Here is a 17500-nt window from a genome sequence, read left to right as displayed (position 1 = left end):
CACTTGAGGCGCAATCGTCAGTCCGAAGCAAAGGGCGTAAAATTGAAAAACCTTCCCTTCGAACACAAACCTGAGATATGTACTTCCTTGACTTGGGGTGTAAGGAAACATGGAAGTATACATTCTGAAGATCTATGGACATCATCCAATCTCCCAGGAGAATGGACACCAGGACTGTTTGGTTTGTTTCCATCTTGAACTTAGTCTTTACAACGAAGGTATTCAGGGCTCTGAATGACTTGGGGACTACAAAGAGACGATTGTAGGACCCTGGAGAGTGACGATCTTGAACGAGTTCTACTGCTCCCTTTTCTACAAGAGGTGTTACTTTGCCTCCAGAGCTGAAAACCTCTCTGATTGAATAAGCCGTTAAGACAACTGGCGTGCTGACTAAGGGAGGCTTCCTGAGGAAGGGATAACATAACCCTCTTTCAGAACCTTGACAAACCAAGGTTCTGCCCCTTTCCTTTGCCAAACTCCCCAAAACATGAGAAGTCTGGCCCCTACACGTGTGTGGAGAACGGTATCCTCACTTGCGAGAAGAACCCTTCAAAGACGATTTCTTAATGGACTTGGAAGTGAACCTCCCACTGCCTCTAGATCTGGAGAGGGATCTTTGTCTGGCCTGAAAGAGCTGGCCTCTCAAAGGAAGAGGTTGTCTCGAAACCACCGCTGGAGGATCTATAGGTCTTTTGGAGGACTGGGCAAGGAACTCCTGTGTACTTTTCTTCTCCAGATCTGAAGCAATGCCTAAAACTGTGGCTTGAAGAAACAAATCCCTCTTATCCAAGGAGGAGTATAAAAGAGCTAACCTCTGCAAGGAAGTAACCCGTTTCGAAGTATAGGAACACCAGCGTTCCCTCTTCTTGAGCGTTCCCATCACGTAGAGAGCAGCAAAGTCGTGGGAACAGTCCCTAATCCCCTTGTCGATACGCAAGAGAACTCCCATCCAGTCTGCCAGGAGGTTCTCCAAGAGGGAAGGGCAAGACCTAATCTTGTGGGCCAGAGCGCCAATGGACCAGTCAAGAAAGTTGAAAACCTCAGAGATTGTGAAAATGCTTTTCAAAAGATGTGCCAACTCTGAGGCAGAAAACAAAATCTCCACCAATGAAAATGCTTCTGGCTGCATCTACAAAACCAGAAAAATCTCCTTGTGAAGAGGAGCAAATACCCAAGGAAGGAGCCTTTTTCTTAGCATAAAACAAGTATCTCCACCTGGAGATTTGAGAAGGTGGAAAACTAAAAGAGGTCTTACTTTGTTCCCTCTCTTCTGCAAGCCAAGGCATCATTAGGTTAACCTAAAAAGGTCCACTCCACCTGAGATTACAGCTTACGACACAGCTACATCAACAGACAATCCTATACAGGTCATCAGTACAGCACCATGCTGCCAATGAGGTTACCATCCACAGTGTCACTCCCCAGCTGACATAAAATATGACATAAAATACACCAATGCTGCCCAATGAAGCCACACTCCAAATGAAGTTGTTCTTGAGATGATGAAAATACTTCAACATCCAAGTGTAGCTAATACCTGAAGCTCTGCTGCTGAGAGACCAGACTGCCTCTGACCGACTGACTCCTCACACCCCACACTCCAACTGTCGTTGGAGGAGTGTGGGGTGTGAGGAGTCAGTCAGTCAGAGGCAGTCTGGTCTCTCAGCAGTAGAGCTTCAGGTATGCTTACCTGAGGGCCAGTATACAGCAGCTTCAGGTATTAGCTACCTGGATGTTGAAATATTTTTGTCATCCCGAGACCAACTTCATTTGGAGTGTGGCTTCACTGGTGTATTTTTTGTCAGCTGGGGAGCGACACTGTGGAGGGTAACCTCATTGGCAGTGGGGTGCTGTACTGATGACCTATATAGGATTGTCTGTTGTTGTAGCGGTGTCATAAGCTGTAATCTCCTAGGGAGGAGTGGATCTTTAGGTTAACTTAATGATGTCTTGTTTTGCATAAAATTCAGAAATGTTTAGAAGTCATGTATTTAAGTAATGTATAACGTTTTGCTATTCATATATATGATGTTTATTATTTTGGAATAATGATGTAATTTCACTTATGGTTCATTTTGAATATGTTTAACTTTGATACAGACTCATTTTGAGTATAAGATTTAATTTTGGTTTTGTTACTGCTTCTCTTTAAAAAATTTTCTAAGTTCACTTTTGGTTGATCTGATGTTTCAAATATTAGTAACTCCTGATGTACTGACTCATTTGAAATGTGTAAATACCAATGTAAATTATTGTAATAAATTAGTTTAAGGACACAGTTTTGTTTTGTTCTGACTCCTCTCTCCGAAGTCTGTTTCTTTTGCTGCCAGTTTAATCCAGTTCTGATCTTTTTTTTTTATATGTTGAACCTGAAGAACCAACTGTGGTTCGTTACATAATTCAAGTACAGTATACAGAAAGCATACTGTACATAATTCAAGTACAGTATACAGAAAGCATACTGTTTTATACTATCTCTAATTCTGAAGATAACAGAAATACTATTGTAACGCCAAGTTTTTAAACCTTTTTCAAATGAATGAAAATATAGTTAACACTCTCACCATTTTAATTTATCGTTGGCACCAGCAGAGAATGTGGATGACTTCAGGACTTCACCCATTTCCTCTCTACAAAAGCTGAAGTTGTTGATGGCCCACATATAACTGAATTTGATAACTTTCACCTGTAAAAGTTAAATATGACACTGGCTTAGATTTATGACCATACCTAATTTAGTAAAACTTACCAATTCGAGGAAAATGCAACATTTACGTTAAGCAATCATAAAAATCATAAAACTTAAAAAAAAAACTTTATACTCCAGTCAGATATTATACATAATATCTCCATAGTACTACTTTCTGGTGCCATGCATCCTAACTGTGCCAAGGCTAGTATGAAAATAAAAAATTTATATGCACCATTAATCCTTAGCCCTTAAGGGACAGGCAAAATTTATTAGCACACCCCCAGACCGGGCAACCTTTAAGGTTGGCCAATTTAAAAATAACTTCCAAATTTTACAAAGTTATACCTGTTTTCTCTAATAATCTATTTCATTTTATAGAATTATAATTACACCTCACACAATATCAAAACAGATAAGACCTGAAATCAGTAACAAATTCTGAGTATATTTCTTGTAAAATATTTACAAGATTTACAGAGATGGGGACATGCAGTAATTTTTTAGGTATACATGTTTTTTCAATGTTTCTTTGCAAAATTACAATTATGTATAACTGACATACTATCACAAAAGATAAGAACTAAAATCAACAGCAATCCCTGGGTATATCTATGAACAAATAAATAAAAGACCAAGGGATACCAGAAGGGCAATACATTCCACCATCATGTCTCAAGGAAACTGATCACCCTCGGTCCTGTGCTGAGCTACTACAGTTGCCATTGGTCATTTATGGATCAATGAAGTGATATGAACATCTTTCCCACTAAATTCATCCAAATCGTATGGCGCATAATATTAATACTCATATGAGTTAGCCTGTCCAGACACTCATTTGATGACGGCCATTTATTAAGGGATAGAAGGCTTTATTTTTTTTATCCTCAATAATTGCACAGGAAACTCTGGTTCAGCTCTTATCTTCTTCTTTTCCACCCTTATCCCTACATTAAGGGTTCGGTTGCCTGATGCGCCTTCTCCACTGCCTTCCTTACATCAGGCATAGTTTATTGTTTGGTCAAGGGGGTTTTTCATGACCGCATGCCCTTGCTGTCATCTGGTTCAGCTCTTATGATTACTGCTATTTTGCAGCATAACATTTGAAAAAATTTTGTGCAAAAACGTTTCTATCACTTGAATGGGCCATAAATGACTACTGTGTATGGCAACACTCATTCCTCACTCAGCTTGAGATTTCATGGAACAGTGTACCAATGTAATATATCCCCCTTCCCAGTACATCTTGTACATCATATAATTTCCTATAAATATACTCAGGGACTCATGTTGGTGCTAGTTCTTTTCTTTTATGAGAGTGTAGCTCTAACTGTAATTTTGCTAAGTACAAAAAAAAAAAAAAAAAAAAAAATACTAGAAAGAACATTTATAACCCACTAAACAGAACTGCATCTCCCCATCTCTTGTATTTTTTTTTCCCTAAAAATACTTGGGATTATTAATAACTTTAGTTCTTATCTGTTATGATATTGTGAGCCATAACTGTGATCTTACAAAATAAAAAATCATCAGAAATGACATGTATAATTTTCTGAAATTAGTCTATTTTCAGAGTGTCATGGAAAAGAGGCTTGGCACGAGGTTAGAAAAAATCGCTTTCAACTTCCCATAGAAAGTTAAGGGAATTTTTTAGAACTGTTTTCCTTATACCCTGTGCATATCATCATCTTTCTGGGGATGTGGATTTTTTTTTCAATATTGGCAGATCTTTAATGTTTACCCAGTCTTGGGGTATTGTTAATGTATATTCAAGCCTGGCCTGTAAGGGCTAATTCAGATTAAATTTTCTAGTACGTAACACAATTCAAAAGAACAAAACTCTTACCTGAGTATAGCACCAGTTTTCAGCAACGGGCATATTATTTTCAGGAGGTAAAGGCGAAGGTACCCGTGACACTGACATGCTGACACCACCTGAGGAAACGTGCCCACCTCCGCCACTGCCACCACCACCTCCACCGTGCACCGAATGTGCGTGTCCAACTGCAATTGAAATTGGCTTGACATATTTTCAAGATCAAATTACTTCATATTTCTTTAGATCACTTTGACATAAACCTAGGCACTATAACATATAAAAATATCACACACCTAAAGTTACTCCAATATGTTTAGTATTCTCAAAACAGATTAGAGTTCCAGGTATTTTAAATGTTTGCAAGTTAACTTTTCTCACATATAAACCACTATGGACAGCTTTACACTAACAATTCCTAAACTAGCACACCCAAGGGGTATTCACAGCCAAGACTGAACTGTGTACCACTAGCCACATGGGATACTGCAACAGAATCCTCTGAGAGAGAGAGAGAGAGAGAGAGAGAGAGAGAGAGAGAGAGAGAGAGAGAGAGAGAGAGAGAGAGAGAGAGAGAGAGAGAGAGAGATTGAAATCTACTGCATGTATGTTTACTAATATCTATTGCATGATTATTTTATAAAAACTGTCAAAGGGAGAGAGGAGAACATAAAGAGTACAGTGTAGTATACACAATGGTTAATGATATAACAGTATACATAATGTACAGTGCTGTACACTGGGAAATGGGAGCCATAGAAATTGTATATACCTAGGGTCTCCTGTGAACATTAAGTAGGTTAACCATTTGAAATTTGCACCACCATTCAAAATAATTAGCAATCTGGTTATTATGTTTACATTTACATATATTACATACAATACAAAACCTTTGGATAGCTTGTGTCGGAGTATAGTAGTTACTTGATCTTGAATAGTTGGTTTCAGTAAGTACTACATACTGTAATGTCCTTGAAAGTAGTGTAATTTTTTTTCTGTTTTAGCTTTAACATACTATTTTTTTATAATGAACAAAGATAATCTTATTTCTTTGGATTCCATACAATTTTATTAGTATATACTTCCACTGGGAGCACAGCCAATGCTAGCAGTTACTATTCCTTTTTTTTTTTACTTTAAAAATTTCTACAACTCCCTTGCATGTATTAGCAAATAATCCATGTGTATCTGATGTGTACTATGTCATTTTTTGTCTTTCAACTAATTTTCAAGTTTTACCCTACTATGGACAATCTTTCCTAAAAAGACAAGACAAAATACATACAATGTTGAAGATGCAATGGGAGGATTTGTATCAATAAGCATAATGCCTAAGAGCAAAGCCACTTAAGCTAAGGCTGGATCAAGAAGTGAGATGGTTGGTCTGATTGTTCCAATCTTAAACAGTAATAATACAGAGAGAGAGAGAGAGAGAGAGAGAGAGAGAGAGAGAGAGAGAGAGAGAGAGAGAGAGAGAGAGAGAGAGAGGAGAGAGAGAGAGAGAGAGAGAGAGAGAGAGAGAGAGAGTATTGCTTCCACCCAAGATAAAATAATAGCCAAACCATTTACAACCAGTCAAGTGTCTTGATACAACTACCTCAAATCCACCTAATGGAATTAATTGATCTTAACCTGAGCTAGACATTGCAGTAGGGCCTTGATATCTCAGAATACAGTAACTGGGAATTTAGAATATATGAATGATAATGGTCATAAAACATAACATGTAATTCTGAGTATCATCAAATTTAATTATACAAATATGTATGGCATACTTTCTTATTAAGGTCATGGCTTCTTTATCCTTCAAATAATTATCTTTAAATATTAGTCAATCACAACATAGTACATATATAAGAATTATTTTGCAAGAAAAGCCTTTAAGCCTTTAAATTGTACCTGGAAAGTCCTGATTTTTTAAATGAAACAAGGATACAGTAGAACCTGAAAAATTAAAGGAGTGTCCAAATATATTTTGCTCCAACTGTGAACAAAAAAGGAGAAAAATTAAGTTTTTAGAATTTGTTCAGCTCAGACATGATTGTGACTTACAGAGGCAAAGAGACACAAGCCTATATAAGTTTTATACACCTATGCCTCTGCCTCAGTATTTCTTGGGCAATCCTATGCAAAAAAGCAAACACTTGGAGATGTGTTGAAAAACACAATGAAACTGGGATGGTTTGACAAATCTTTTAAAGACAAGTGGTATTCAAAGCATTGAAAGACATGAAGAGGCTGGGGATGCCAACAAAAATGTGGAAGCTTACATTATTTATGAAAAGTGAGTCCCTCTTCAAAACAGTAACCTCTGCCATCCCTTTTCCTTTCCTGCCATTTCCAGTGTCACTGTTTATTTCATATGAGTATTTATTCCAATTGTTTTATTCAAATAACTTTCATAGACTGGTAGATACAGTAAGGTAGATAGGTTTACAGGTTTACAATAAATCAGGCATCACTGGGTTTTTATTTGGGGGCCATCAGGTAAGGTGAACTTAAAATTGGTCAATTATTTCATATCTTCACTGGTTCATGTTTATTTCATGGTTTTACTGGTTTTATATGTTTCATTATTTTTTCACCATTAGTAATTACAAACAAATACAGGTAAAAATCAGCAATCACCTGGGGGTTTGGAATGGAACAATCCTGCTTACATTATTCTATGTATGGGAAAGCTTTATTTCAAACCCTACCTATTCAAGCCTTTAAACAGCATTGTGGAACATAAGTAGTTCGTTTTCTGAGGCTCCACTGTTATTTTCTTCTCCAAAATGTACTGACCTAATCTCAAATATTATCTCTTATAACATATTTTGATAAAGCTGTTTAACCATCCCTGTTTCTGGTGCATCACCTCACACAGGGCACCCACTCCCCTCCAAACTGCATTAGGAAATTTAAAACCAAGTAGTGCTTCTATACTATGATCCAGTGTACCATATTGTTTAGAATAATGATCTTGAAGGAATGCCTCAAGAGCAGGTCATGGTAGAGATTACCTGGACTATAATGTGGTGGTGATGGGGGAGGGGGTGCATTGTTTAATACCTTTGCAGAGTATAATGCCAAGGTTTTTACCTTATGTGAATTACTAGGAAAGAGTATACTATTATTTTCTCTTGATAATATTTGATGAAAAGTTGCTTTTATGATATGGGATAACCCCTTCCTTTTGCCAGACAATAAGAGGTTATTCAAACCCTCTTAAAGAAATCAACTGCTTTTGCTATTTTGTGCATGGAGTATATGTATAATACAAAGTATATATTTTAGTTTTTACAATCCTTTAGAATAGATTTTTGTTACAACCCTTTAGAATAGAGATGTTATACAATCCTTCCCTCATTTAACAGTAAGCACCTAATGTTTAATAACAGATAGAAGTGGGTTCTTAGTTGCACCTGATTTTGTTATCCTCAGTAAGATACCTTGGTGCACTGTTTGCACAAGAGGTATGGATGAGGCCAACAAAATGGATGGGGAAATGGTTAGCAAGGTCTGACAGCAAGACTGAGGAGAGAGGAAGAGCCAGAATCAGGTTGGAAGAGAACGCTAAAAAAACTTTGAAGGGTCTGATAGACTTGTAGGCAGAGAGGAGGGATTATTCAGGAGGTTGTGGTGGTGTTGATGTTCTTGTTGTTGCTATTGTTCTCTCTAAAGAGGAGTGGTGAGTGAAGGTGACAAAGAGATGAATGTAAGAGTTGTGGGGATTAAGGGGACCCTGAGCAGGAGTAGGGAAAGGATGGGATAGGGAGGGAGAGAGGACAGAGAGATAGGAAAGGAAGGTTAAGGGTAAGGGTAAAGGTAGATAGAGGGTTAGTGGAGGAGGATGGGGAGGGGTGGCAGGACATGGAGATGAGGTAGGAAGAAAATCAAAAATGTATTTATGGTAGCAAGGAAGAGGCAAACAGAGCAAGTATACCTTTTGCACCCTTTGTTGACATTACTCCACAAGTACATAGTTGAAAGTTGAATTTCTACAGTGGGTAAATGTATTAAAATTTCTATCCTTAGTGCATCCATGCAGAGCCATGATACCACATCTAATCAATTTTAAGCACAAAGTTGGGCAATATTTAAGCTTTGACTTTTATGAAAAATAGCAGCAATATGAAACCCCAATACAGTGGTCCCCCCCCTTATTCATTGGGGGAATGTGTTACCAGAGCCCCCCCCCCACCCCCCCCCCCCCCCCCCCGCCAATAGTTAACACAACCCGCGAATAGTTGGAACCCCTATAAAAAAAATACTTAAAACCTCCTATTTTGTTAGTTAAAACTCAAGAAAAACCCTCTAAAAAATTGTATACCTGGTTTTCTTAATAGTTTTATCATAAAATGTGCATTTTATGATGATACTGATAAAAAACAGGAATTTGTGGATGTTTCTCATATAAAATACTGCAAAATGACAAATTTTCTTGAGACAATTTGTATTTTTCATAGCTACACACATTCAGTCTAACAATAGGATCATTTCTAGCGCCTAGCTGGATCCGGTTAAATCGCAGATGAAAGCAAGGAATCTTGAGAGATCTGGCAACGCAAGCGTATATCGCGTGAAGAGTGGTAGAGGGCCACGCACCCATGCCACAGCGCCAGTCTTTCTACAAACCGCCTGGACAAGAGTTGTGGTTGACCTCTCTCGGCCTTTACCCAGTTCACTGTCTGTTTTCGCTTCTGTGTGTGTGTGTGTTGTTATTATGGCTTCTTCCGCTACTTCTCGGCCTCATCGACGTGCGTGCCCCGGAACTCCGGGTTTTCCATGTTCTCGTTTTTTGGTTTCGGCTGCGATGGATCCACACGTCACTTGTAGTAGGTGCCATTGTAAAGTTTGTAAAATAGCAAAGAGCAGTAGAAGTTATTTTATAGTAAGAGGGATCATCTTAGGGTTTTTACTCTTCTCTCATAAGAGGGTTTTTCTTCTCCTCTTCCTGATCAATGTCTCCTGCTGCTGTCACACCCCATGCTAGTGTTGTGCCTTTGTCCCCTTCCTTTTCTTCCATTGATTCGTTGTTGCAAGTATCGGGAGGCCTTCAGGCTGACTTATTTTCTGCAAATAATGGGGGGGAAATGGTCCAGAGAGAAATCCACGAATGTGAGAGTCCGCAAATCCGGAGAACGTGAATATGGGGGGGACCACTGTATACTAAAATCATTACATGTACGTATAACTATATTTCAACCACAAAAATGATGGGCCTGGCCGCTGTCAGGATGGGAGGGCTAGATAAGCAAAAGGCTTCATGAGATTCAGTGGGAGGTTGAGAGGATGTTATATCAGTCGATGTATAGTGGAAGTGTTGGTTAAGGCCTAATCAAAGGGATGAATACATGTAGTGCAAATGAAAGAAAAAATTTCAAGCAGTTTCATTCCAAGTGATAAAAACATAATGTCTGCCATTACTGTGTTCTCTGTGTTGATTGTTGAGAATTTCTCATTCTTCTGCTTTGGGAATTTCACTAATGGGGTTAGTGTTTTCACTGGCTTTCAGTAGAACTATGGGAGGACTGTGCTCAGGGAAAATTTTGAATGGGAATCAAAATCTAAGTGTAATGTGTTTTGCACAGCAATTAGGTGAATTGACTAAACACAGACTAAACACAAGTAATAATATTTGGTTAAGCAAAAATGTTTGGCCATTTTCCAATGGGCAGTTTAGGTCTGTGTCTTATATACATGATGAGCTATTTACCTAAGAGCATGTTATAGTCATGCTTATGGAATGAACAAAAACAATTACATATGATTTTTGCAACTGTAGCCTTGACAGAAAATTTCATATGCGAGTGAACTGTTTCAAGGTATAAGATATTTTCAACCAAAACTGTTTTCTTATTGCAGGGAAGGCCAGTAATATTACCAAATTGTCCTGTTTTGAATCCTTATTCCTCAAGTTCCATTAGTATGATGGCACCATTCATCTTGGTACTTCAGTTTCTTCACATGGAACCTTTTCAGGAAGTTTGAGTGTCCACATGAGTGAGATTTGAAGTTAATCATGGTTAGTATATATGGATAGATACACAAACACAACGAATTTATTCCTGTAAATACCACTGATTATCATACTCATATTCAGCTTGTCTTTCATCTTTCTTGTTTTTGACTGACAATATGCCCATATCCCTAATATCAATTTTTCAAAGAACATCCACTCTTTAGTTACTTTTTCCTTAACAGGGAACATCAGTGCCACAAAGCAGAGAGCTCTACATAAAATGAGAGAGAATTCAATGAACATTCTCACCTCTCCTAAGGCTGGCCTGATGGATTTATTTTTCATATTTGGTCTTATTTAATGTAGGCAGCTCTTAAAAATTTAATGACTCAATAAAATGAAATTACTATAGCAGTTCCTTAAAATTTAATGGCTGGATAAAATGAAAATGTTTAAGTTAATGACTGGATAAAATGAAAATGTTGAAGACTCATTTCTTTCACTTGCTCCTGACACTTGATACTACACATCTTGGCTGATTTGGACAATTATTAAAGGTTGGTATAAATCGATCCACATTCTTACATACACGAACTGGGCATATACTGTGTTATTCATCAAATACCCACAGGTCAGATGAGTGACTTATTCAATAACTGGAAAATTGTACCTCAAAGGGGCTCTTTTGGATTGAAGAACACCACAATCTAACAGTTAGTTTAATCATTTCAATGGTAGTCAGATTTATTACCCTTTAAATCCTGCCATTTACTAAAGATGATGCTTCAAGTGATAACAATAAATTACAGACTGTAAAATGTATGTATGTATGGCCTAACTGTTAGTTTAATAATTTCAATGATAGTGAGAATCATAACCCCTGAAATCCTGTCATTCACTAAAGATGATACAGCACTAAGAGATAGTAACAAATTACAGGCAGAAACAAAAATACATGGTCTAGTCCTGGTGACGGCACCTTCAGCTGCCTTATCAGCATCAGCAATTTCACTTCCTTTAATGTCATGAACAGCAACTCAACAAACTTCATCATTTACACCAGTCATACAATAAAAGAGGAATTTGTTGAGCTTAAGGATTTTTAGGACATTAATTCAGAAGGGCTTATAAAGCACTTCTAGTAGCTGAAAATGACTGATTTCTTGATTCTTGGCTTGGACTTTGATTCACAAACATTCTTCTTATGCTCGCTCACCTTCACAGCCTCTTATTAAGTTGCTGATCAGATTGTCATCCACTTCTCCAGCTTCCATTGTTGTTTGATTCATTCTACATTTGTGACAGCTTATAGTCTCTAGCATCCTGTCCTCACTTCCTTCTTCCAGGAAGGTTAATTCTGTAACTTGTCTGAGAACCAAAGCATACCTGGGATGCCTTCAACTGCCAGGTTCCCTTGATTCTGTGCCTAGTAGCCAGGCTCTGCTTCTTGGGGTGTTGTTGCCATGCTCCAGTCTATGGGCAGTCTAAGGATCTTCCATGTTTCTTCTGTTCAGGCAATGTAAACACACTTAGAAATCAGGAGCCCCCAATGCTAGGATGAATCTTACTTCCTAACTCTTCTTTTCCAGCATTAGTGGTGTTGCTTTCCTACTTTCCTGTTCTGACCTCTTCATGCCTGAGACTTCCAAAATGTCTACTGTATTCCACTGGTTTTATGACTCGCAGTGTTCTCGTTATCTTGAATGCCAATTATCATGCACAGCCTCATAGAGGGTGACTATAGAAGTTGGCGACAGCAGATGTCATGCAGATGGAAGACCCTCTCCCTCCACCATTTACATGTTTAATTGACAGGATTTGTGGTTTGATAGCATTTACAGGGTTCTTGTCTGTCCTGGTCCTTACTTATCATAATAACCAGATTCTCTTCAGCGACTGCTGGTTGCTCTCACTTTCCTTTTTAATAAGTCTTTGCCCTAGCCCTCTTGAGGTTTCCTCAAAAAGGAACAAGCTCCTACCATCAACATCACTTTTCATGCTTTTTGGCTCTTTGGCTCCTGCAAGTTAATGCAATTACATGAACCTCCCAGTCTATTCATAACAATGGTCTAAAAATCCTCATCTTCCTTGTTAGTGTTGTCTTTTGGGCTTCTGTCAAAACACTTTCTTTTTTGCCCAACTGCTTCCTCACCTTCCTCACCCAAACTCAATGTATTCCCATCTAACCTCACCCAGTCTAAGTATTTCAATGAGCTGCATATTTTTCCAACAGAGCCTCTCATCACAACTGTTTGTCTTTTAGTCTTTGTGGGGAGACTTCTACTTACCCCCTATGAGTTCAAACATTGAGGTCATTCAATTTATGAAAACACATCAATGGAAAGAGGAAGATATGCAAATGCACATGGTGGAAGAAAAGTTCTAAAAAAAATTTCCCTCCCACGAGAAGTTGAAAAATGTTATTGTTATAATACAATTAAGTTTGTTCATACTTACCTGGCAGATATATATATAGCTGTATTCTCCGAAGTCCGACAGAATTTCAAAACTCGCGGCACACGCAGTGGGCGGCCAGGTGGTAGTACCCATTCCCGCCGCTGGGAGGCGGATATCAGGAACCATTCCCATTTTCTATTCATATTTTATCAGTGCCACTGTCTCCTGAGGGGAGGTGGGTGGGCACTTAATTATATATATCTGCCAGGTAAGTATGAACAAACTTAATTGTATTATAACAATAACATTTTGTTCATGAAACTTACTTGGCAGATATATATATAGCTGAATCCCACCTTCGGATGGTGGGAAGAGACAGAATAGGATTTGTAGGAAACTTAAATTAAGTAGATGATATTACCTAACCTTTGGTTCCTCACTCTGTTTAGCAAAGTAGACTCTGTGATTACTGTCACTTCAGCCTGCTTGTGCTTAATCAGAGTTGCCAGCCAGGTGGAGACCTGTAGTGCTGGTGCGCTCTGGATGCTCTGTCAACGGGGACGTGACCTCAATGTGACAAGAGCATAGAGCCATACAAATGAGGGCAACGAAGCAACTGACCACCACCTGACCAACTATCCAAGACCCCCTGAACACTAGGCTAAGAGATGGGAGGTCTTCACCAAAACCTCACCACAACCAAAAAACCACAACAACTAAAAACTAACCTAAACCAATAAGGGATAGGGAGAGAGCTACCTTCAGCCCCCAAGACTGTGTCTGTAGAAACGTATGGCCCAAGAGAACACAGTCCTCGTATATCGTTCTCACATCTCTCAAGTAGTGTGAGGCGAATACTGAATTGCTCCTCCAAAAGGTGGCGTCAAGGATGTCCTTGATACGACATGTTCCTTTGGAAGGCAAGCGAGGTTGCGACAGCTCTGACCTCGTGAGCTTTCACTCGCAAGAGGCTCAAATCGATCTGTGTGGAAGACGAATGAGCCTCTTTAATGACGTCCCTCAGAAAGAACGCCAATGCGTTCTTGGATAATGGTATAATAAAAATGGGTCGGTCGGGTCGTTTAAAACCGAACACCAGAGATTATCTGAGGGACCTCGTACTTCCTTAGTCTTGTGGACATAAAACTTTAGAGCCCTGACAGGGCACAGGACTCTCTCAGGTTCTTGGCCCACAAGGCTTGTCATACCCTTGATTTCAAAGCTCCTTGGCCAAGGGTTCGACAGGTTTTCATTCTTTGCTAAGAAAGTGGGACTCAAAGAGCAGACAGCATTGTCCCCTTTGAAGCCCACTCTCTTACAAATGGCCTGAATTTCGCTAACTCTCTTCGCCGTCGCCAGAGCAGTTAGGAAAAGAGCCTTCTTCGTCAAGTTCCTAAGAGACGCTTCATGTAGAGGTTCGAAAGGACTCGACATTAACAGTCTAAGGACTAAATCCAAGTTCCAAGAAGGAGGCCTCGCCTGAGGTATCTTGGATGTCTCAAATGATCTCAGGAGATCGTGAAGATCCCTGTTATCAGACAGGTCTAGTCTCTGTGACGGAAGACTGCCTCCGACAGCATACTCTTATATCCCTTGATGGTCGGGACAGCCAGCTTCTGTACCTTCCTTAAAAATAGCAGAAATCGGCTATCTGGCTCACAGAGGTAGTGGAAGAGGAAATTCCCTCCTTTCTACACCATGCCCTGAAGGAAGCCCACTTCGACTGGTAAACAGCTCCGAGGACGTTCTCCTAGCATTGGCGATCGCCTTTGCAGCTGCTTTAGAAAAACCTCTCGCTTCTGGCCCAGCTTTTCGATAGTCTGAACCTAGTCAGACCCAGAGCGGAGAGGTTTCGGTGATATCTTGCGAAGTGGGGCTGTCTGAGTAGATCTTTCCTCCAGGGCAACGTCCTCGGAAAGTCTATGATGAATGACATTACCTCTGTGAACCATTCCTTCGCGGGCCACATCGGGGCGATCAGGGTCAACCTCGTCCCCTCCGATGCCGCGAACTTCCTTACTACTTCCCCATGATCTTGAATGGCGGGAGGCATACAAGTCCAGGTTCGTCCAGTCCCAGAGCAGAGCGTCTATCGCGACTGCTCCCGGATCCAGCACAGGGGAGCAATAAAGAGGCAACCTCTTTGTTCTCGACGTCGCAAATAGGTCGACTAAACGGACACCCACCCCCACAGTCTCCAGAGCTCTCGAACAGACGTCCTGGTGTGCAAACGTCCATTCCGTCGGCAGGATCTGATCTTGTCGGCTGAGAAGGTCTGCTCTGACGTTTCTGGACTCCTGCGATAAATCTCGTCAGGATCCTTATCCGTCTCGCATCTGCCCACAGCAGAATCTCCCTCGCTAAATAAAAAAGAGGACGGGAGTGTGTACCTCCCTGCTTCTTTAGGTACGCAAGGGCTGTGGTGTGTCCGAGTTGACTTGGACTACTTTCTCTGCAACCTTTTGTTGGAAGAACTGTAGCGCCAGAAAAACCGCCACTAGTTCCTTTACATTGATGTGCCAGGACACCTGTTCCCCCTCCAGGTGCCTGACACTTCCTCCCCTCAGTGTTGCTCCCCATCCCGACACCGAGGCGTCGGAAAACAACACTAGGTCTGGGCTCAGAAGCTTTAGGGACAACCCCTCTCGAAACTTCCGAGGATCTAGCCACCATCTTAGATGGTTTCTTCACCGATTTGGTGATGAAAAGGGTCGCATTCAGATCCTCTCTAGGACTCATACCATTCGTCTGCTAAGAAAACTGGAGAGGTCTGAGGTGTAGTCTTCCCAGGGAAACAAACTTTTCCAGCGAGGAAATGGTTCCCAGCAGACTCATCCATTCCCTCGCCGAGCAAGCTTCCTTCCCCAGAAGGCCGAAACTCTCTAAGCCTTGCAGCTGTCGTTCCTGGGACAGAAACGCTCGAAAACCGCCACTGAATCCATCTGAATCCCCAGATACACGATGGACTGTGTGGGGTCAGATGCGACTTTTCGAGGTTGACCAGAAGTCCCAGGGACTTCGCCAAGGCCAAAGTGAAGTGAAGGAGTCCTTCAGGACACCTTTCTTCTGACGATGCTCTGATCAGCCAATCGTCGAGATACAGGGACACTCTTATTCCTGCAGAATTAACCATCTCGCTACGTTTTTCATGAGCATGGTAAATACCATCGGAGCCGTGCTTTAAACCGAAACAAAGCGGGCTCGGAATTGCCACAAGTTTGTCCCCTTAGCATAAACCTCAGAAAACTTTCTTGAAAAAGGGTGGATAAGGCACGTGAAAGTATGCGTCCTGTAGGTCCAAGGACACCCATCCAGTCGCCCAGGTTCTTAAGGCTCCTAGAACCGACTGAGTGTTTTCCATCTTGAATTTTTTCTTTTTCCTTACGAAAAGATTCAGGCTGCTTACGTCCAAGGACTGGACGCCAGCCACCCGACACTGCTTTGGTACCAGGAAAAGTCTGTTGTAGTATCCTGGTGACCCCAGGTCTAAGACCTGCTCCACCGCTCTTTTCATGATCATTTGATCTAAAAAGATCTAAAGAACCTTGATGTTTCTCCCCTTGATACGACGGGGAAAAGATCTCTGGAGTGAGTCGTAGAAAGAGGTAGGAGTGTCCAATTTAAAGGGGATCTTGTACCCCTGTTCCACTATCTTGAGGGACCACGCATCTGTATCTCTCTCTCTCAACGCACCGCAAAGAAAGAACTTTAGCCTGGCTCCGACAGGCATCTGAAGGACTTTCTTCTCACTTAGAGGATTTAGGTTTGAAGGAACCTCTTCCTCTTGCAAGTCCTCTCTCGAGGAGCAGCTCTCGAGGGAGGCGCAGGCGCGCTACGAAAGGGTTTAACCTTCCTAGGAGGTCGTCCAGACGACGACGTGGTAGGGACTGCGGGACGTCTTGAAGACTGGGCCAAGAGATCCTGGGTAGCCTTCTCTTGTAGGCTCACTGCCAGGTCCCTTACCATAGCCTGGGGGAAGAAGATGGCTCGAAAGAGGTGCAAGAGAAGCTCTGCTTTCTGCGATGCAGAAACAGACCTCGCTGTAAAATTGCAGAAAAGCGCTCTCTTCTTGAGGAAAGCAGTGCCGAAATGAGACACTAACTCTTCCGAACCATCCCTGACGGCCTTGTCCATGCATGACAACACATTGGACAGCTCCCCCAGACTCAAAGAATCAGGACTCCTAGATTGAAGATCCAGGACTCCTAGGCACCAGTCTAGGAAGTTAAAGACTTCCAGAGTCTTTAACAGACCTTTCATGTGATGGTCGATCTCCGTTGGTGTCCATGAAATCTTAGCGGACGATAAAAGGATCTCTTCTGGGCGTCTACCAGACTAGCAAAGTCCCCTTGGGAAGAAGACGGGATCTTAACTTCTACTTCAGCTTTGGTCTCATACCAAATGCCGCCTTTCCACTGAGTCTTGAAGGAGGAAGGGCGAAAGTCGACTTGCCCTGATCCTTCCGACGTTCCAATCCAATCCTCGCCAATTTCTTGAATGCTCTCTTAGTGGACAAGGAAGTCTTCATCTCCACCACTTCCCGAAACCTTGCCCGACTTCGAAGACGAAAAAACTGAGAGGGAGGAGACTTAGGAGCTGCAGGCTGGAACTTCTCACCAAACAAAGAACGTAAAAGACGAACCAGCACCTT

General features: G+C 41.0%; 1 protein-coding gene across 1 annotated transcript in view; it reads right to left on the bottom strand.

Moving 5' to 3' along the window:
* LOC135195196 (speckle-type POZ protein B-like) overlaps positions 1-17500 on the bottom strand; it is a gene marked incomplete at its 5' end in the record, with an annotated part of 49860 nt that overhangs the window by 25538 nt on the left and 6822 nt on the right. Inside the window, 2 exons of the mRNA XM_064221493.1 lie at positions 2565-2686; positions 4536-4693. Coding sequence (XP_064077563.1) covers positions 2565-2686; positions 4536-4693 — 280 coding nt within the window. The remainder of the gene's footprint in view (positions 1-2564; positions 2687-4535; positions 4694-17500) is intronic.

Source organism: Macrobrachium nipponense, chromosome 20 (assembly GCF_015104395.2).
Source record: "Macrobrachium nipponense isolate FS-2020 chromosome 20, ASM1510439v2, whole genome shotgun sequence".
In the NCBI taxonomy this organism is placed as follows: Eukaryota; Metazoa; Arthropoda; class Malacostraca; order Decapoda; family Palaemonidae; genus Macrobrachium; species Macrobrachium nipponense.
The sequence above is the reverse complement of the archived record's forward strand: the minus strand, read 5'-3'. Positions and strand labels throughout refer to the sequence as shown.